The sequence below is a fragment of the Apteryx mantelli genome, chromosome 7 (assembly GCF_036417845.1).
Source record: "Apteryx mantelli isolate bAptMan1 chromosome 7, bAptMan1.hap1, whole genome shotgun sequence".
Lineage (NCBI taxonomy): Eukaryota > Metazoa > Chordata > Aves > Apterygiformes > Apterygidae > Apteryx > Apteryx mantelli.
The window spans coordinates 21,690,238-21,711,296 of record NC_089984.1 but is presented as its reverse complement, the minus strand read 5'-3'; the positions used below and the strand labels follow the sequence as shown (position 1 = coordinate 21,711,296).

General features: G+C 47.1%; 2 protein-coding genes across 4 annotated transcripts in view; one reads left to right on the top strand and one right to left on the bottom strand.

Moving 5' to 3' along the window:
* The first annotated feature begins 765 nt into the window (after nt 1–765).
* ZP4 (zona pellucida glycoprotein 4) lies at nt 766–5,940 on the top strand. The gene is made up of 12 exons (XM_067299598.1): nt 766–964; nt 1,306–1,427; nt 1,506–1,608; nt 2,217–2,372; nt 2,773–2,960; nt 3,147–3,244; nt 3,580–3,710; nt 3,902–4,091; nt 4,165–4,312; nt 5,086–5,164; nt 5,564–5,680; nt 5,798–5,940. Exons 1-12 carry the CDS (start codon nt 766–768, stop codon nt 5,938–5,940), a joined length of 1,674 nt encoding a protein of 557 aa, XP_067155699.1.
* A 3,671-nt stretch (nt 5,941–9,611) lies between these two features.
* Nucleotides 9,612–21,059, bottom strand: part of LOC106498955 (uncharacterized) — a 36,718-nt gene continuing 25,270 nt past the window's right edge. For 2 of the 3 annotated variants that reach the window (XM_067299959.1, XM_067299961.1), the window contains exons 5-8: nt 19,898–20,052; nt 18,628–18,654; nt 16,915–17,033; nt 12,351–12,470 (exon numbers count right to left, since the gene is read on the bottom strand). In XM_067299959.1, the coding sequence (XP_067156060.1) occupies nt 12,374–12,470; nt 16,915–17,033; nt 18,628–18,654; nt 19,898–20,052 (398 nt within the window). In that variant the 3' untranslated portion in view covers nt 12,351–12,373. Of the gene's footprint in view, nt 11,827–12,350; nt 12,471–16,914; nt 17,034–18,627; nt 18,655–19,897; nt 20,053–21,059 lie in introns of those variants that run through there. The other variant, XM_067299960.1, reaches the window with a different exon arrangement.

The following is a 21,059-nucleotide window of genomic DNA, read 5'->3' as shown; positions in this document are numbered from 1 at the left end:
TTTGGAGAATAGAGTCCCACAGAGCATGTGATCGTATCCCTAACAGCCAGGCCTGCAAAAGTTGAGAAACAGCGCCCCTGTGGCTATCCCCACGCAACCTGTACTGCAAATAGGCTTGTAGTCCACAACCTGAAGTGTTTAATAGGAATCACCTTCTTTTACCTGTGCAAAGCCCCCTGAGTCCCCTAGTTTACATGGGGGTGTGGAGGGGTAGCTGTGATAGCACTCTGTGCACCATTTGAAGCAGTGGCACCTTTAAAAAGAGATAAAGAACATGTAGTGTATCTTTCAGAGGGGAGCACATTCCCTTTTGTGCTTTTGTCCTTCCCTTCTCCTCTCACCACATCTTACATGGACACACAGCTTTTTGCACTCATGCCACCTCCTGAGCAGTCAGAGCAGCCAGTAGGGTGCATGGGGAAAAAGCAAGTGGATCTCCTGGATGGGCCATAGATGGGGAGAACTCTGAGTCAGAAAAAAAGGCTTGAAGTCCCTTCTACAGCTCCTTTCATCTCTATGATATGAATATGGACCCATCTCTTGACATAAGCGCAGCTCTTATCTGTGGTTTTCTCTAAAGGATGCAAGAGGACTGTGATGGGTCCAGGCCCAGGTGAAGGCAATGGAGGTGTTAAAATGCTGGGCTGGGTCCACCTGGCCACTTCAGGATTTTCTACCTTGGCTCTTTCTGATGCCAGGTGGCCCCACAATTTAAAAGGGCTAGGCTAAGAAGAGATGCTTTATGGTCCTTAGCAGGAAAGCAGGATGGGTGTAGTAGGGCAGGCTGGGACCTTGTTTAGTGCTGTATTCTTCTGGGGGTTGCTTGGCCCCCTTGCTTTGGTCATGGAGGTTCAGGGTGGCTTTTTTGCTGATCCCACCATGCTGGCTTGTGGTCAAGGAAACCTACAGCTCACTCTGCCCCCAGGCTGGGAGAAAAATGCTTCCCTTGTACTGATGACTTGGGGTGAGTGAGGATGATGTCAAGAGACTTTCTTATTGCTGTATATTTGCATAGTGCCAGCTATAGCTGAAATGAGGAGAAAGGGGCTGGTTTTGCTGGGAAGTGCTGTCTAACAGCTTCTGTGCTTGTGTAACTGGGGGCTGCCTATATGACCCAGCAGTCAAGCATCTGGGTGGAGTGTTGCATCTGGATGGTCTTGGAAGCCTTGTTCCTTTACAGTTCTCTGCTGGCACAGACCCTAGTGCTAGCTGGGACCCTGTCTTCTACAGAAAGGTGGGGCTGTAGCTGTTTCTGTCCTCTCTGTGGGATGTTTAGGCCCTTCCTGCTGTTTCTTCTACCCCTAGATACAGAGGGGAAGGCACATGCTGTGCAGAATGACTCCAGCTGTGGTCTCTGGGTATCTGGGACACCAGATGGCTCCAGGAAAGTGTTCATCTCCTATACTGGCTGTTATGTCTTTGAATGGGTGAGTGACCTTAGGAGTCCTGCTGGGGCTGCAGCTACTGCTGCTCTGACTGACCTGACCTTTGTGGTTCTCCCCCAGGAAGGCAATTACTTCATGCTGGTTGGTATTGAAGGGACAGATGCTGCTGGGCAAAAGGTTCTCCATGAAGAGAAGCTGCTCAGGTGCCCTGTGGACCTTCCTGGTAAGGCTCTCATATCTCTTTAGTCACCTGTCTGTTTCTGGTGGCTGTGAATGCCCTTCCCTTTGGGTGGCTGTTCCTAGACAGACAGTGGGGAGGTTGGAAGGAAAGAGGACTTAGTACTGCACAGAAGACTCCTCAGAAGTATTCAGACATAGGAGCCACCAGCTTGCTGGGGACTTGTGCTTACCTTGCAGGCTGAGCAAGTGGATATCTTCTGGACATATTCTGACCACAGGAGTCTCTGCAAGGCCATGGATTGAGCCATTAGGCTGTAGGTACTAGAATGTCCTTTTCCCAGCTACCACAGTTAGTCAAGAACATCTTCTCTTGGCTGAGCCCTGAAGTCATGTCTCCTGTACATGACTATAGGGTGATTCCCTATTCCAGAGAAATGCGGGTCGCTTCTGAGGAGATGATGCTCCAGTCTGTAGCCTCTCAGTGGGCTTCCAGGCCAGCTCCATGCCATGAGTTTGACCCCTCACCTGAGTGTATGAACCTTTCCTTACTTTGTATGCAGAGTCATCAGGATGCTTTTCCACCCAAAGTCCCCTGTGTCTTTCTTCCTCTACTCCTGTGCTCTTACTGTAAGCTCCTGCTGTCTCTTCCAGCCCTAGATGCTCCAAGCAGTAGTGTCTGTTCTGCTGTTGACAGCCAAGACCGGCTGCCCTGTGCTTCCATGCCTATAAGCTGGGGAGAGTGTGAAGAGCGAGGCTGTTGTTACAATCCTAGGGACAGGGTGAAGCCTTGTTACTATGGTAACACAGGTAAGTGTTTGTGAGTAATTATCCTAATAGCATCCTGGAGAAGCTGATGACTGGAATACCTCACTTCCCTGGTGGAGCAGGGCTGGTGTGTACCAGTCATGCAGGTGGTTTAGGGCTGCATTTTTGGGTGTAGAGAATACTCTGCCCCATTGAAATGTACAGCCTCTTAACCTGTATTGCAGTAGACCTGGGTTTATGGCCAGAATCAACAGTGTTACTACTGGATGTGAGTCAGAGTTGGCTGCATCTATATCATGCTGTGCACAGCACATGCTCTAGGGGTTATGGGCAGGAGAACTTGCAGATACTTGTTGCCTTTGTCTTTCCTGCAGTGCTTGAGACCTAACCTCCTTTCCGCTCTTTTCCTGAGCTCAAGACTGAATTGTCTATTTTCCTCCAGTTACAGCCCACTGCACGCCAGATGGCCAGTTCTCCATTGCAGTCTCTCGGGATGTAACTCTGCCACCCATTATTCTGGAGTCTGTGCATCTGGCCAGTGGACACGGTACTGGCTGCATTCCTGTAGTGAGGAACAATGTGTTTGTTGTGTACCGATTCCCGCTCTCTGCCTGTGGCACTACTTTTCAGGTAAGAGCTACAGTGGTCACTAGGCTGGAATAGCAGGAGCTTGCAGACCTGGAACAACCTACAGTTGCTTTGGCTATTTAGTGCCACAACTTGGAAACTTCCAGATACCCTATAGACTTCCAGAGGCCAAACACTGTACTTCAACTTGACTCTACTGGAGCCTCAATGACTGGTTTGTCATTGCAGGTAGCTGGAGATCAGGGCATATATGAGAATGAGTTGGTGGCATCTAGAGATGTGAAGACTGGGAACCTTGGCTCCATCACTAGGGACAGCACTTTCAGGTAATATTCTGGCGCTGGTGTTGCCAGATGCCACTGTGCCCAGCATCTCTGGAGGAATTCCTGCTTGTCACAAGTTGTGAACTTGCAGCAGGGGTACTAGAATAGGCTAGGGACTGGTGTATCTCCAGGTAATGTGAATAAAGCTGGTGAGTCTGCAAAGTGTAACTGATCAGCAAGTCTGCACTCTGGAGAGAAGTTCAAGTAGTTAAAAGCATGTGTTGGAAATGCTGTAGCAATATGACTAATCAAAGAAGATTGTGGGTTGTGGTGCTGGAAAAAGGGATGTCAGTGACCTTGGCTCATCTGCCTGACTTGGGCTTCTCTTGTCTCACCAGGTTACATGTACGCTGTAGTTACTCCATCAGTGGGAACTTCATCCCCTTGAGTGTTCAGGTCTTCACACTGCCACCACTTCCTGCTGTGTCCCAGCCTGGTCCTCTATCCTTGGAGATGCGCATTGCCTTGGGTAGGAGGGCCACATGACTTGCTACCAACTCTTGGGGCAGAGCTCTGGTCTCCTTATCTGGTGATAATGGAGTCTTGATGGGCAAATTCTAGCACTGCTTCTCACCTGCCACATTGGGGACTTGCTGGCATGGCTGTCTCTAACTGCTATTCCTGATCTAAAATTACTTTTGTGTATTTCTTTTGATCCAGATGAAAGCTACAGATCCTACTATACTGACAGTGATTATCCTGTGGTGAAGGCTCTGAGAGACCCCATCTATGCAGAGGTGCAGATCCTCCAGAGGATGGACCCAGACCTGGTTCTTGTTCTGCACCACTGCTGGGCCACTCCAAGTATTCACCCCCATCAACAGCCACAGTGGCCAGTTTTGGTGGATGGGTGAGTGATTTGTAGATAGTTTTGGGTTAGGAGAATACCTGACACCTCTTCACTGCTGGTCTCTTCTTCCCAGGTGCCCCTATAAAGGGGACAACTACCAGACACAGCTGGTGCCTCTCAGTACTGCCTCAGGACTACAGTTCCCCTCTCATTACCAGCGTTTCACCATCTACACATTCACATTTGTGGACTCTACTTCCCAACAGATGCTCTCTGGGCTGGTAAGATCCTGTCCTGGGAGCCTAGTATGTTCTTGAGATCAAATAACAAGTGTGAGCAATGAGAACTGCTTTCTACCTGTGAGACTCTTGGCCTTCTAGGGGCTCCTAAAGGTTTGGAAGATCCCCTTTTGAAATGGAAGGGGCAGAGGTTAATGTAAAACTTCTCACTCATCTGAGATGAATGCAGTAGTGGTAAGATGCCTTTTTAGAGGAGCGTGGCAGAAAATGAAACTACTGAAAGGGTGGCTCTGACTGAACAAGTACTAGATTGCTGCCTGCCTAAGCTGTTCTGTTGAACTGGCTTAAGGTGCATGGTCTAGCCACACTAAGTATTCTCTAAACAATTTCTTGGCCAAAATTCTTTAGAAGTAGCTCTTGGAACCTAGGAAGCATCTGGGCTCTGAATCTTGGGAACTTCTGAGCAGGAGTCATATGAAGTTCACCATGCATTCCTTGCTTGCTCAGAGCTGCTGGGATCAGTACTTAAAGGTGGTTCCAGCTCTGCCTAGGCAGTGGTCAGTGTAGTGGCTTTTGGACAGCTGTGCTAATCCCAGGTGTCAGGGAGAAGTGCTGTAACTCCAGAGCTGACCCTAGTTTGAAGTCTTTATGGTAGAGGTATCAAAGCTGTCTGGTAGCAGGTAACAGAGGGTTCCCAGGCTAAAGCCCATAGGTGAAGCAATCCACAGCAGTCTTACTGCCTTCTCATTTTTGAGACCAGCACATCACCTGTCCACAGACATCTCTGATTCAAGTCCATGGCCCCTTCTTTCTAGGTGTACCTGCACTGCAGTGCCTCAATGTGCCACCAGTCGATAAAGGAATCCTGCACCACCACCTGTCCTGCTGGAGCCAGTAGGTGCCCTGTCCTTGCTGCTCCCCTACCCAAAGGGACAACAAGGGTCTGGTCTCCAACTGGGGGGGGGGGGGGGGGGAGGGAAGGGAGATGAGGACACAGATCCTACTGACTAGTTCTGCTGACAGTGCTCTATGGGGGCACTTTCCACTCCTTTCTGCTGAGGAAGGTTCCTTGCCCTCATGCCAAGGAAGCAGAGGCCTTCATAGGCTCTTAATCCTGTTCTTACCTGCTTTGAAGTTTTGACTGTCTGAGAAGCTGAGTTGGGCAAAATGTGGCATGCAATGGGAATACAGAGCGTCTTCTCCCTGTGCCAGAGCAGGTGTTGGCAAGGGTGTCTCTCCCTAACATAATATTCAGGACCACACATCTCACCTAAAATTCCTGCTGTTCTGTAGGGGGTAAAAGGAGTGCTGAACATCACCTTCAGGAGGGCATCTCCCATGTCGCCAGCAAAGGCCCTGTGATTCTCCTCCAGGATCAGCTAAGACGGGAAACTGCCATGGATGGCCTTGGTAAGTGTATAGGCCCACTGTATCCAGGCTGGGGAAAGGAGTTTGTATAAGTCTTTCCTATGGAAAGAGAGAACCTCAGGGCCAGGGAGTCCTAACTGAGGCCTCTCTCTCCCACAGGAGCAGCTGTGCATGCTGCAGCCCCTTGGGCTCTGGGTTTTGCTGCAGTGGCAACCGGGGCACTTCTGTGTGCGGTGCTTTTGGCTGCTGTGCTGTGGCAAAGGAAGGCACCTGTAATACATGAAATCAATGTACTGCAATAAAGTGGCTCCTAAACCTACCTTGTCTGTGGGGGTCCCTCTACCTGACCCAGAGCACCTGAGTGCAACAGGGGCTGTGCTCTTGTGGCAAGACTCAGAGGTTGGGATAGCAAAGCACTCTGCAGCTGGGTCTACCTAGTGATGTTGTATGTGAACCTGCCTCTCCTGCCCTGCATTCTTCAGGGCAGGTGAAAAACTTCTTGAGGCAGAGAAAAGGGAAACAAACCCGGCTGACAAAGAATCAAAGAGAATCAAAGGGCTTAGGTGATCTGAACTTCAGAAACAGATTCAAATTGGGTTTAAGGACCAACTCTGAACCTTCATGTTCAGCAGAGAACATGAGTTCATGAGCAGACAGTTAGGAGTAGTCCTCAAAGCTCTCAAATTGGAGCTTATTTGATACCACTACTGGCATAACAGTTCATGAAGGTGCTTTTGAGATGAGAAATAACTAACTTTGAGCACTGGCAGGGGCAGGTCTCTCTGTGGTGTGCTCAGTTACAGCAGCTGAGCAGATGGACAGTAACTTCATGTCTGGATCATTCCAAACTTCCTGATGTCCTGGGCAAAATTGTCTAGCAAACCTCCTTCCTGGAAGGGAAACCAGATGCCTCTGTTCCCCTTCCTTTTCAGGCTTGAGGAGCTGTGGTTCTTGTACTTCAGAATTTTTTTTTTAATTGATGTAATTCTTGAGCAAGGACTTATGAGGGGAGGAAAAATACTTGCTGTTTTCACAGGCCTGATTAGAAACCCCCCCTGCAAAAAGGCAGGGGAATCTCTTTAAATATACTGCTTATCTCCCTTTTAAGGGGGAGAACAACTGCTATATTCTTAAAAGCAAACTGAATACTAACTTGCTTGATATAGCAGATATTGTGTAGTTTAATTGGCTTCTGCCATACTGTGTGAAATTGGTGTTTCCAGGTGGTAGAAACTGCTTTTTAATTTTTTTCTTATTCCAACAAATTTCAGGGATGGCTGCTGGAGCCTTCCCATGCTTTTGTAAAGCAGACAGATATCTACCTACAAAGGTTAGCCACTTGTGTGTATGGTGACGTGGCCAGGGCAGAGTCCCTGCTGACAAGGCTGCCCAGCAGCCCTAAGCAGTGGGGAGCTCTGGGCCATAGTCTCAGAATCACAGAATCGCTGAGGTTGGAAGGGACCTCAGGAGATCATCTAGTCCAACCCCCCTGCTCAAGCAGGGTCACCTAGAGCACATTGCACAGGATTGCATCCAGGCGCATTTTGAATATCTCCAGAGAAGGAGGCTCCACAACCTCTCTGGGCAACCTGTTCCAGTGCTCTGTCACCCTCACAGTGAAAAAGTATTTCCTCATGTTCAGATGGAAGTGTCTGTGTTTCAGTTTGTGCCCGTTGCCTCGTGTCCTGTCGCTCGGCACCACTGAAAAGAGTCTGGTCCCATCCTCTCGACACCCTCCCTTCAGATACTTGTACACATTGATAAGATCTCCTCTCAGCCTTCTCTTTTCCAGGCTAAACAGGCCCAGCTCTCTCAGCCTTTCCTCATAAGAGAGATGCTCCAGTCCCCTAATCATCTTTGTGGCCCTTCGCTGGACTTGCTGCAGTAGTGCCACATCCCTCTTGTACTGGGGAGCCCAGAACTGGATGCAGTACTCCAGATGTGGCCTCACCAGGGCTGAGTAGAGGGGGAGAATCACCTCCCTCGACCTGCTGGCAACACTCTTCCTGATGCACCCCAGGATACCATTGGCCTTCTTGGCCACAAGGGCACATTGCTGCCTCATGCTTAACTTGGTGTCCACCAGCACTCCCAGGTCCTTCTCCGCAGAGCTGCTTTCCAGCAGGTCAACCCCCAACCTGTACTGGTGCATGGGGTTATTCCTCCCTAGGTGCAGGACTCTGCACTTCCCTTTGTTGAACTTCATGAGGTTCCTCTCTGCCCACCTCTCCAGCCTGTCCAGGTCCCTCTGAATGGCAGCACAGCCCTCTGGCATATCCACCACTCCTCCCAGTTTTGCATCGTCAGCAAACTTGCTGAGGGTGCACTCTGTCCCCTCATCCAGGTCATTGATGAAGAAGTTGAACAAGACTGGACCCAGTACTGACCCCTGGGGGACACCGCTAGCTACAGGCTTCCAACTAGACTCTGTGCTACTGATCACAACCCTCTGAGCTCTGCCATTCAGCCAGTTCTCAGGGACCCACTAGATCCCTGCAGGGACCCTCACTTCCTGTGCTGAGCTGGCTCTTGATAACAGACTGCTGCTGGACATAAGGTGCATACTGTGATAAGTGGAGGTGGGGGAGCAAGGAAGCAAACTGAATTCCCTTTTCCCCTATCTGGGAAACCTTCTATATTTACAGGACAGCTACTTGGCACCTAGCAGGAGGGGAAGGGCATGCACAGCAGTGGGGCCAAGTTGTCCCTGTGAAGCACTGCCTCTGGCAAAAGCTGGCAACCCCGAGGTTTCCTCCTGCGCCACCTCATCCCCCCCTCTTCCCACAGACTGTCTGCTCTCCTCCCTCCATTAGGGTGTGCTAGTGCCTTTCACTGCCTCTTTGCACTGCAGTCCTCCCTCCTGCAAAAGGCTATCTTCCCCTGCCATGTTCCCAGGCAAATTCCTGGCCTTTCTCCCAGGCCTTTCCTCTCCTTAGATGGTCTCACTGACCTCCTTCTCCTCTACCGTTTTCTGGTTTGAGTGCATGTTTTCTCCTGTGTCAGTATCTTTAGCTTCTTGTTAATGGGATGACATGCGCGTACTGGCTGGTCTCAGGGCTGCTTTTCCTTAGCCTCTCCTTCATTTACAGCCCATGCCACCCTTCTGAACCATGCAGCTTTCCTCCACCTGAAGGAGTCTAAACTGATGTTGACAGCAACCCACAGCACCTGTAGTTTGGCTGTATAGCTGGGCCAGTAGGAAGTGTAGGTTCAGCAGTGCCAAATTCCCCTGATAATCTAGGCAGCAGTGATGTCAAACTCCTGTTTGCCATTTTGGGAGTCCTGGGGAGAAATAGATTTTTAAAGGGGTTGTACAAGTCTGCAGAAGCTCTCAGGAGAAAGCTGAATACAGACAGGAGAGACTGGGGAGCAGCAGCATGTATGTGGCAGCTGTGCTCGGGCCATGCTGTGGCTGCTTATGGGCTCTGGGGCTGGTGCTGGGTTTGGGAGGTAGGGGTCTAGGAGTGAGATGATAACTCACAGAATAGGGCACCTACTGCTATCTGCCAAATCAGTCACCCAAATGTTGGGTCCCCTATCTTAGCCTCTTGTAGAAAGGGCTGTTGTGCAGTACTGCTAATGAATCCAGGCTTTCAGGAAACACCCCTTAATTCTGTGTGCCTGGTGCCTTCACCCTTCTCAAGTGCTGTCTGTTGCCCCTCAGCGCAAAGCTGCAGAGTGGGCAGACAACAAAGTCCAGGAACAGCTCCCAGAGACAGAGCTGTCCAAAAGAAACAGCCACTGTCAGGCATCGCTAATGACCTTTCTGAAGGCTCTCCTGTCCCTCTGGGAGGACAGCAAGAACAGCACCAGTCTCAAAGGAACAAATCTGCTTCTTTGCAGAGCTAAAGTACTTTAAAAGTTTGGAGGCAACAATTTTCTTCTTGACTAGCTGTGCTCACCTGAAACCTTTAGATGTGTAGCACTTACAATATCCCAGCATAGGTGTTTGTTAATAAACCTCCAAAGGAAATTTATTTCATAATAGTGATGCTTTTTATTAAATTTTATGCTTGTATTACAATGCATCCTGGAGTAAAGAACTATACAATATGTTACATGTTATAAATATATTTCTGGAAATACATGAATATACTTCATATAATGCTGTAGTAAAAAAAGAATGCTAGTTCATTCTAGTTTAAAAATCTGTATATAAGGGGAATGTAGTTATAAAAATACCAGTTTATGATGCTATGTCTTACAATACTTTAAGTCCTGCACTGATTCACACTCCTTACAGTCCCTGTAAAGCTGGAGGGTTAATGGAGGGTGTAAGATAATGTAGGATTTTAGCCCCCTGTATTTATGGAGATAGGCTGACTATTCACAGAATAATCAAGTTATAAATCTCTAGCTTTTGATGAAGCTAGCAAGATATACAGTGTATATCTGAATCCTGCAGCAGCTAAAACTAATGACAACTGAAATACTGAACACAGCACCTACATCAAGGTGCTAACTCTGAATCAGCACAAACACTGAGATGTTAATAACAGTCATATTTAACCTCCCTGAAAGCATTCTGAGCACTTGCGCTTGGAGAAAGAGGTCTGGGCTGCCTCCAGTCACCCCCCAGAGCCTGCAGCCATGCTGGCAGTGTGGCCCATCATTCCAAACAATAGTAGCTCTTTCACCTCACACTGTTGCTTGTTACTGGAACTGAGATCAACCCAACCTTCCTGGATTGGGATATTCTGAATCTCAGATTCTGTTCTCCTGGTTTGTGGACTCCAGGGTCTCCAGCTGATCTGGGTGAGCATAGGGGAGGCATCTGTTACTCAAAAGCTGAGCCTGCTAAAGCTGGCCTGTTCCTGCTGGCTTCTTAAATCTCAGTTCCCAAGCAAGCAAGGATGTTTGTGTGTGCTTGGGGGGGGGGGGGGGGGGAGGTGGTAAACTGCAGTTACTTGACTTTTTTTTTTAATACAATTAAATCATAGTTTAATGGGTAGAATAGCCTTATAACAAGAGGCAAAGATGGTTTGTCTAAATTCTAACTCCATTTGCATGAATGCTAGTACCAATAAGAGCTGGTGTGCAGAGACCAAAGCAGCTATGGGACTTCTAGAAGCACATGCTGCCTGTAGCCTGAGTCTGAAACTAGTGAACACAGGACAATAAGGCAGCCACCAAATATGGCCCTAGTTTTATGAAGTTAAGACCCGAAAGAATAACCCTTAAGAGGGAAGAGAGGCAGCTTTGAAAGGATGCATATAGCTGAATAACTCTTCCTTGCAGTCTTGCTCTCCCCTGTGCTCTTTTCTAGCAGAGGGAGTGCAGGTCCAGCATGCGCCATCAGGTGGCCACTGCAGCCTCCAGGGGTCCTTAACTTGTAACTTAAAAGTGGGAATTCAAGCCTGGTCCCCTGAGAGATTAACAGGTCAGCCTGCCAGAGAGCTGGGTACTGTCTTCGATGCACCCTCAGGTCTCTCAAAAGATTGATTCCCATGGTGCCCCTTGCTCTGCTTGCTGCAATGAGCCCACACTGAACCCAATTTTTGCATGGGGCAGTACTGAAGTCAAGGGGCCTTCACAGAAGAAGCACCCCTGCAGAATTAGAAGAGAAGGGTGGATTTGGGAACAGCCTCTTAGGATATCTTTGCTTCATAGACTTGGTTCTTCTGTTGGATGCCACCAAGCCTGCATCATTGGCTGGGAGCAGCTCTGAGGGCAGGAGTTGCTGTAGGTGTGAGCAGACTGCAACTCAAACCTCCCTAGAGGGAGGAAGCTGTTCTCCCCATCAACTCTTGCTGCCCCAGACAAGGAGTCTTTGGCACTTTTCCAGGTACTGCTGTCTGCTGTAAGTCTTAAGCTTCTTTCAGCTGGAGAAGATCCCCAGAAAGCAATGATAATTTAAAAGCTTCAGTACTTCAGGTAGTTCTGTTCCTAACCCAGAGCAGAGAAAGATTTACCAAATCTTATTTAAAAGTCCCTATTGGTTATGTTGCTGAAACACTGACTATAGTTTTCATGTGGTTTGGTTTTGTAAGTATTCTTCAGAGTTGGGAGTGAAGCCATGCACAGCTGAGCACACATCTTTCCACAAACCTCTCTCAACCTCCCTGCTCCCTCTTTCTCTTTCAACACCAAATCAGAGTTGCCTTGTTGACAGCTGTAGGATGCAGGTTGCACAAAGAAACCCTGGCGTTTCCAGTTCTGTGTCCATTGGTGTTCCTGCTCTTTTCTTTCTGAAACGAGACCATACAGTGAATGTGAGATTAGAAAGGGATTCTTTGCATTTAACCAGCAGCCTGAGGTTTTTACCTTGGAAAAGATGGAAGATTAGGCTAAGTCTGTTTTTTCTCTTAGCTTTGATTATGGGCAAACTGTCTACTCCCAAGGTATATGGTTGGCTTGTTATTTAGAGTCTTTTGACTAAAACCACAGATAACTGAATTTGCTGCTGCACTTCCTGAGTGCAAAGCAAATGGCCTGTGTGATGAAGCCTTAATGATCAGAGGCCTTAAATTAACTGTGTTTTTAAAAAAAAAAGGGGGGGGAGGGGATGGGGAGAGGAGGCTTACTAAAATAAAAGAAGTGTATGGGCCACTCCTCAGCTGGCAAAAGCCCATATAATTTGAACATCAAAAATCTGACCTATTCCTGTCTTTGCGTGTTGGAGCATGTCTGGATGAAGGAACAGGATTGTGTCACTTCTGTTCTGAGAGCAGGCAAAAGAAACAAGCAAAATACAGTTCTTTAATTATTTTACCTTGTTCCATTTGACTTGAGTTATCAGAAAGGCCATATGTTTTCATTCTTTGTATTTTGCCCCAGAACAATCATGGAGTTCCTCTCAGTTTTCCTCAGCTCCGAAGACATTATATCTGGCCTTAACAAATAGAAAAATGCAATAAAGTTGACAGTGGTCAGAATATATGGCTGTTTTTAGCATTGATGTGCTGTGCAAATGTACCCAACATCCAAGCTGCACCCAGAGTAATAATTTCCCTCCTCTCCAGTCTGAAATTCCAAAACAGATGCTGTCCAAATATTTGTGGCAGCATCCAAAAAATGGAGCTATAAAATTCATCACTTGGCATGGAGTCATAACATAAGAAAATGAAATTTGTGTTCATCTGTTGAGAACAACCAGTATTTTCTGCCTAGCTGGAAGTGAGGGTGGGGGACAGGCTAGTGGATAAACGTCATGAGGAAGTTTAAAATTCTGGCTGAAGCAGTAAGTAGGAAATGAGACATTGTGAAGAACAAGACTAAACTAGCTGCTCTGGACTATATCTAGCTTAATTTTTTTTTTGTTCACTGCTTATTACCCCCATTTGAAATTAGTGTAGTGTGTCCTGTGTGGTTTTAATGGCTTTGTTAGGTCAGGCCTCCAGACTAATGACAGAAGAATCTTTTGGAACATCTTTTTAAACAGTTGCTGTTTAAAAAAGGAAAGCTGTTTTTCTCAAAAAATGCAGTATTTCAAAGCTACTGATAACACTTTCAAATCGAAGCCATGTTTGATGTGGTGCAGACTTGTTTTTTCTCTTCTAACCACTATTTGGTTTTCTTTTTAATTTCAGTGTTGCATGATTTTTGTTTCATCAGCTTATGCAATGAAATAATCAAACTTCTGCCTGGACTTCTATTCTCTAATTCTTTGGCTACCCCACAGCTCTGGCAAATGGAGATGTCCCTTGGTAGTAGCTTCCCAATGAAGTGCAGCATTCGGAGCTGCATAAACTCTGGGCTGTCCATAAGCTCTTGGGCTCTGCTTCTGGGGCACTTCTCAGCCTTTGTGCGAGACTGTTCTGAGCGTGGCTTTTGCCGTGCTGGAACTGCACTGTCCTGCCTAACTTACTTCACCCCAGCCAGAACATAGCCATCATACAGCAGCCAGCTTTCATGCAGCTGTCAAATTGAAACTAACAGCCTAGCAATGAAAGATGCCCTAACTTTACGTTAGCTTATTCCCACACAGCTACATTAAAGCTGCAGCTCTCATAGATATGTAGGTAGCTGCGCCTGAGCAGGAATGCCAGGCTGTGATTGTCCAAAGCTTCCCCGTTCAGCTCCTGCCCCAGGAAAGAGTTGGGGATAGCTTCAGAAAAGCGCCTGTGTACAGCTGCTTTCACAGGTATGGCTGCCTCTATATCTCTACCAGCACCAGAACAACTGCTGGGCAGGGCTGCTTCCCCACAGCAGCCACAGAAAGCAGTGGCTGCCCGTGATCCCGTTCTGCTTGTCCTCTAGGGAGCGGGAGAAGAATAAGGGAAAACGACACAAAAGGTGCTCTGCACTCCTACTTGACCCTGGAGTTTTGGAGGCAGCAACACCAATCTAGCCAGATATGTCTTCCCATGTATTTTATCATGTCAGACAGGCTGGCAATATATGGGCAATAACTTTATTAAGGCAAATTCCTGCAGAATTTGCAGCCCAGCTTTCACAGGCTAGACTGGATTCTCTCCATACTATTCAAACTAGCATCAGACTGTTTATTTGTTTATCTAGGGCAAATATTTGACCTTTTGATGTTCAGCTATCATTTGAGAACAATTTTCAGTCACTAAAACCAAGTCAAAGTGGAATGGCAAAAAGGTCTTGTCTTGTGGGCCATCTTGGAGGTGTTCCTTGCTCTGGGCAGAGGGATCGTTCCCCAGTGATTTGGGGAAGAAATCTACTTTTCTGCCATAGGTCAGATCCAGGTCCATGTGCTGCTTAAGTTCATAACACTGCAATCAACTCATTCATTGGCCTGTACTGGCCCTTTGCACGAAATAGACTTTCCTTTGTGGGAGTAAAAGCACTACCAGGAAGAAGAAAATGAAATGAAAAACTCAGCCTGTTGAGAACAATGTATGACAAACCACTGAGTCTTGTGCCGTGTGTTTACCTTGGCAGGCCCCCATTTCTCCTTCTGGAAGCACCAAGTTCTCTCTACTCTGAGAATTCTTTTGTGGTTGTTTTAAAAAAAAAAAAGTCAAAAAAGAAAAACAAAACAACCACCCTGGAGCAGATCATTCATCGTATGCAGAGTGGGAGCATGAAAGGGGATTTGCTTTGACCTAGTTACAAAAACAAATTGCCCAAATGACTCAAGTGGGACTGGATGTCAAAAGCAAGAAATCCATGCTTCCTTCAGAGTTATATGTTAATACAGGACAGCCAGCTCCAGCCTGTTTCAGTTCAAGACCTTGGGAGAGATCTCAGAGCCCAAGGAAGCCTGGTTAAGCAAAAGCCAGCCAATCCCATATGCTGCATGTATGAATGGGACCAGCAGTCAGGGCAAACATGTTTCAAAAACTATAACAAAGACAGTGGCTTTAAGTGCTGAGAGCTTTAATGTTTCCTCATGTCAAGAACTGCAGCCAAGCAAGAGTTTCTTGTTTTACCATCATGGTACTGCTGTGGGGAGAGCCTGGCTTTCTGTCCAGCAGCATTTGCAGGGCTTTCACTGATCCCTAAGGCCAAACTTTTTATTTCAAAGGAGCCTGAAGGCAGTTAGGTGCCCAAAGTGCCATAGGAGTAGGGTGCCCAGCTTTTCTAGGCACCAGTGAAAAGACGATGTCAATGTAATGTTACCTAGGGAGGTGGGGTAAAGAGAGCGAGAGCAAATAGAGGTAGGACTGGGGAACAAGAGCTAGGAAGTGGGAGAAGGAAGACTGGAGGGAGTTATGGGGCATGGGTAGGGGCAAGGGGTGTATGCAGATATGTGGGAGGAAGAGCATTAGTGGAGAAAGAGAAAGACATTTTAGCAGCTACAGAAAGCAGTCTGGAAAAATCATCATGTGAGATTTCTGGGGCTCTCCACTTCCAGCCAGGTCAGAAATTGTCCCTCTAGGGTCTTGTTCTCCAACATTTCCATGACAGTTGTAGCTGGGTCCAATACCCACACAAAAGTAGCAAAGCTATTTCTGTTAGGAGCTATTGGGCTGGCCCTTCAGTGGAGCTGCACTGATTTAACTAGATGAGGATCTAGCCTGTAATTCTCACGCAGGGTGCACTGGCAGTATCCTTAGTGCTACAGAGAAAAGGCCAAGCAGGAGGTTACAGAGACAGGACTTTTCTGAAGCCCAAATAATGCTTGGGTCTATTCAGATTTAGCAGGGAGGTTCACAAGAGTTTGTATTTTTTCCCCAGCTGCTTCACCATCTATTTTAGCTGGGACTGTTTGATCTCTTTCTGCTTTGTGTTTCTTTCAGTTTCCCAAACAATGGGAGGAAGCTTGCCTGTTACGTGTGTTTGGGCCCCAACCAAGCTCTTCCCAGCTGGAAAAATCACTCTGTGAATTATAGAGGTTTTTCCAGCTGTAACTACAAGATTCCTCATTCCCTTTTGCATTTTGTAATGTAGGTACAGGCTACCTAAGGGGAACTGAGACATTCCTGAGTGCTTAAACAACTGCCGTTTCCCAGCCATCACCCACACTAAAACCTGCGAAGGGCTTAAGCACATTTGAGCTATTCCAGTCAAGATTACTAAGATCATAGCTGAAAAAACACAGGGAGGTACCCAGCTCCATGTGATACTCTTGCTCCAGTGAGTAAGATACCCAGGCTCTTCCTATTACCTTGTTATATACATAACCACCACAAATTCAGCAGGCCAGCTGTGAGCACTGGGCAAGCACGTGGAGAATACCTGTGCAATGGGCAGCTGGCAGTGCTGCCGTCACCTTGGGAAGAGACGTGCACTGCACAGGATAGCTCAGGTATAGGCCAGGCTGGAACTGGCCTGGTAGACAAACTAATCCAAGGGACCAGCACAGGCCTCCGAATGGAAGTGAGACCTGGTGCTTTCCCCATTCATCCATAGCAACAAGCAGGACCCACTCAAGAGCACATGCCCAGCAAACCATATCTCCCCTTCCTCTGAGAGGAAACCTTCCAGCCAATTCTGACTGCCCCACCCTGTCATGCATCAGATGCAATATGGGTTACCATTCCCCTGGATGAAAGGTGTGAAGGAGGATGGGGAAGAGCATTAAACTTGACTGGAATGCTTAGGAGGGATTGAAAAGAAAAAAATGTTGGGGTATGGAATGGCTCTGGGTGGTCGTGAACTTCCCTTGGCCCTACTGGGTGTGAATGCCTTCTTTGCAGGGAAGAACCTTAGTTTTTCCATTATTTCTCACACAGGTAACATTATCCTCTTGGGATCTTAAAGCACCTGGACACTAAGGAAGCAAAAGGCAGTGCTGGCCAGGAGCACCAGTATGCAATGGGAAGTAAGTAAGGAGGGGTCTTTTGACTCAGCAGCAACCACAGGTAAATCTCTCAACACCTCCTCCCAATGCTAAGTAAAAGCCTCCCACAGTTCTCCATTACCTGTACAGCTGTGGGCAGGAGCTCTTCAGAGCAGCAGAGGACAGCCCCAGCTTGCTCTGGTTTCTCAGCCGTGTCTTCCTCATAAGATCTCTCATTCTTCCCCAAGCATGGCTTTCACCCTAGGGAGCAAAACCAAACCACAACTTGCAGGGCCAGAAGCTGGTTACTGGCAGACCTCACCTGGCCAGCATATGACACTTTGGGTACTCCAGGATGATGGGAAGACAGGCGCTTTCCACTCAAAATACTGTCCTAGCAAGAGCTTCACTCCTGGTAGAGCTAATACAGGACCGTGACTCCCCCACTCCCTTGCAGCTCCCCAGCCCATATGATGCCAATTGTTGCTTTGAGTTTTTTGTTTTGGGCAGATGGGGAGGACTTTGTTTTTAGTTACACAGTAAGATGGGCTGGATCGACTATCAGTAACACCTTCTCTTTTGTATTTTGCCTCTGGTAACATTTCAATGTCCAGGACCCTGCTGTTCTTTCTGAGTTAATGTTTCAGAGAATGAAAGCACTTTGCTGGTGAGTGCTGAGTAGCTGCCTAAAGGCACATTTTACCTTATTGTTATACCGTATTACAGGAAAAGAAAAGAGCATGATTTGGTTTCCTACCTACTTACATCCACACAAGGGGCCATTTACAACAAAAACAACCCAAAAAAGCAGTTTAACTCCCTTTTTCTTTCTGACAGGCATAAGTGTGTTGATATCAGCCCTTTTCAAGGTGGCAGCATTTTGTAGACCCTGAATTAAAAAAGATCAAGACTTTGTTTCCCCATCATGTCTGTAAGCCACAGCTACTGGGCGCTTACATTTGAAATGCTAATAGTGATTTTCAGGAGATCAGGAAGTCCCATAAGGCCTTCTCTAATGTTTCCTCCAGGACTGAACTCATCCTGGTGAGTTCAAAGGAGTCATGTTTAAAAAAGAAAAAAGTCATGTTTTTTGCCACATTGTTATAAATTTCCTAAAGTAATGGCTGAACGAAAAGAACATTTCCCAGGGCTAACTTAATGGGCAGAAATGATGCCTGTGTTAGTGAAGTTCTCAGAACCATCGTCACGTTTGCAGCATTGTTCTGCGTCTCCCAAGGTGCCTTCCCCACTGCACCACGCAGCAAAGGGATCACTCTGTGAATTGTGGCCACCTTGGGAGCAGAACCTGGCGGCTGCCCAGCAACTCACACACCAACCCAGGGAGAACGTACTGTGGTAATTCTTCTTTAAGCTCCACTAAGTTTTCAATTGAAAACTTCAGATGAGGTCATGGGCTCAGCTGAAAACTGCAATACTAGTTTCAGTGCTATTGAGTTAATTGCTCTTAAGTGAGACTGTTTAATCATGAAAATATCAAACCTTTGTTTTTATTACTAAGAATAATGCATGCTGCAGACAGGTTTTGAAGGCCTCAACAAAGTTAGTCCTTCACTCTGCTGGGGTTGCCCCAGAAAAGCAAACACTGTTAATATCACAGAAAGCCTGAGTGGTTGCTTGCTTCTGTAAGCCAGCAAGCTGTTGTCTGCAGTGAGGATGGGAGAACATTGGGTCAAATGCAGTCAGGCATAATAAGAAGAACATATGTGGGGCTGTTACTTTGACAGTAAGCTTTGGGGGTCAGTGATCCTCTTTTATTCATGTATAATGCACTATAGGGGCTTGGTCCATGACAATGCAGATATAAATTAAAAACATTCATCAAGGTAGTACCTACCGAAATGTTCTTACTGGTGTCCAGACCCTAAAAACAAAGACAAATAAACTGATAAATAACATGCCAGTGAGACCATCTCACAGTGCTGGGAACAGACTGGGCTCTGTTCTCAGCTTTGCCTTGGAGTTCACCCACAGCCTTGGTCAAATCCTATATCCCTTTATGGTTAAGTCTTTCACATGTGGATGATAATTCCCTCTTTCCTCCACCTTTTGCCTTTCTTTTGTATTTAGACTGCCAGTTCACATATATAGCACTTAGTAACCCAGGGACTAGTGTGGCAGGACTCCCATACAGTACCTGCAGTTGTAAAAGTAAATGGGATATTTCATGCTCACAGTACAGAGTGAAGGACTGACAGTACTAAGGTGTGGTATAATAAGAGAGCACTAGGATCTAGGTTAAAGAGTATGGAGCTTGATTCTGCAGTCCTGTGAAGTCATCAGGGCTCCCCATGTGCTTAAAATAATGCTCATACTCAAGAACTTTGCTGGATGCAAGCCAGAGCACTAAGCACCTTTCAGGATTCAGCCTTGATTGGGTCTCTGAAGTTCATCCAAATGCTTGCTACCCATTTGCAACTTCGGGGTGGAAATTTCATGAGAAGGTCTTTCCCGTGAGAGACCTACTCCTTCCTCTTTCCTGTAAGGCTGGGAATACTCTGATTACAGCCTCTGCCCTGGTATTTCAGCACTTCTGATCCCCACAGGAACCTGAAAGTGCTGAGGCAGCCACAAACAATGGGAAAGGGAGAGGAAAAGCATTCACCCTGGCTTCCTTGGATTTCATTGATAGGGTTTCTCTGAAACAGGCTTTGGGGGTTGAAGTTAATTACACTGACACACTGCCAGTCTAGCAGCAAGTATTCCCAGCTAAGGGTCAACCCACTAAGATGTTCACATCTGCTAATAAATGTATCCTTGCTTTAATCTCACTAGCAGCAGTAGTGAAGACACTTTACGCATCAAGTATCTGGAGTTAGCAAGGGATAAAGCCAATACTGCTGTCTGCAATGCTGTTCTCCCCTGTGCCAGGCATGTGCTATGGTTACCTTTCTTGTCTCATAGACATAGCCATCATCTTCATTTAAGGGTGGCCAGGGAGGCACAGGCTACCCCTGCCCTCACTACTCCTGCCCTGCTCAGTAGCAAACAGGGCCAGTTTGTTCTCCTGGGAGCCCTGCTTCGCGCTCTCCACATTTGCCTGAGCAGAACTTCTCCCTGCTTATTCCACAGATCCCACTCTGTCTGGCTTCAAGCTTGTCACTCACCTTTTTTACTGCGGAGTCCTTTGATGGAAAAGCTTGTCCCTCAGCCATGCCACAGGCTTCTCTGAACTCATTCTCCTTGTTGCTCCTATTGTTCGATGACTTCCTGAGCCCTATCATCAGATGGCTGTTTCCTGATTCCAGGTATCTCTCATTTCCTGCAATGAAATGCAAGGGCTTGCTCACATTTCTCGGCAGTGGCCTGCTAGGATGGCCTCTGGGCAGTGCCACCAGCAAGCTGTGACTCCAGATGGGATGAGGCCCCTAAGGATGGGTGTCCCCACACTGCACTCTGGTTCTACCTTGCTTTGCTGCAGAAGACAAATGGCCCAAGCAAGTGTCTGACGAGGGCAAACTTTCTAATGGCTTCCTCATGATCTTATTTTTCTTCTAGGCCTGTTCTGAAATTGTCAGGAAAGGTGGCAGGGAAAGGAAAGAGCATTTCTGAGCCTCTGCACTAGAGATCCTAAAGGCTATTACACTCTGAATCCTACCAGGAGGTGTGATGCTGCTGTGCGTTTCACCAGGTATTAGAGGCAGGCCCAGACCCAAGGTTCAAAATAAACTAATCAGCCTCATTTAGTGGGCTAGTTCACATCTAAAATTGGATCCAGACTTTTCAGATGGCTTTATTATCAGCAGGCTGAGCCCAGTCCTTCTCAGCTTTCTGGAAAAGTTGGTCTCTGGATCCAAGCTTTGCAGCTGGAGCTTATTTCCACTTGGTCTATAGAATAAGTCATTCTCTAGGAATGTGCTCTCTGCCTGCTTGAGATGGTAGGAGACTAATAATGGGCTTAAGGCTTTCCATCTTAGATCAAATCATATCTTGATTGGGGGGATCTCAAAGCCCCATGGAGGAGCTGTGCTAATGCACTCATTCAGCCATGCCAAGTTTCCACCAGACAGACACGTTTGATAATGCATTTGTCCTAATCTCTGTAGCCACATCTTCACTGGGCAAAAAGGCCTGCTTCACATGTGCAAAGAAGCAAGTGTTAAAATCCTAGTATAGCTAAAGCATTTTAAAATGCATCTCTCAGTGGAATTAAACCTTAGCTGGGAAACTAACACCTTGCTTTGTTTCCATCTGTCTTTCCTAGGGAAAATGAAGTTGCTGGTCAGCTTATTTCACCAGTTGGTGACAAGCATGAGGGCAGGCTGGAGG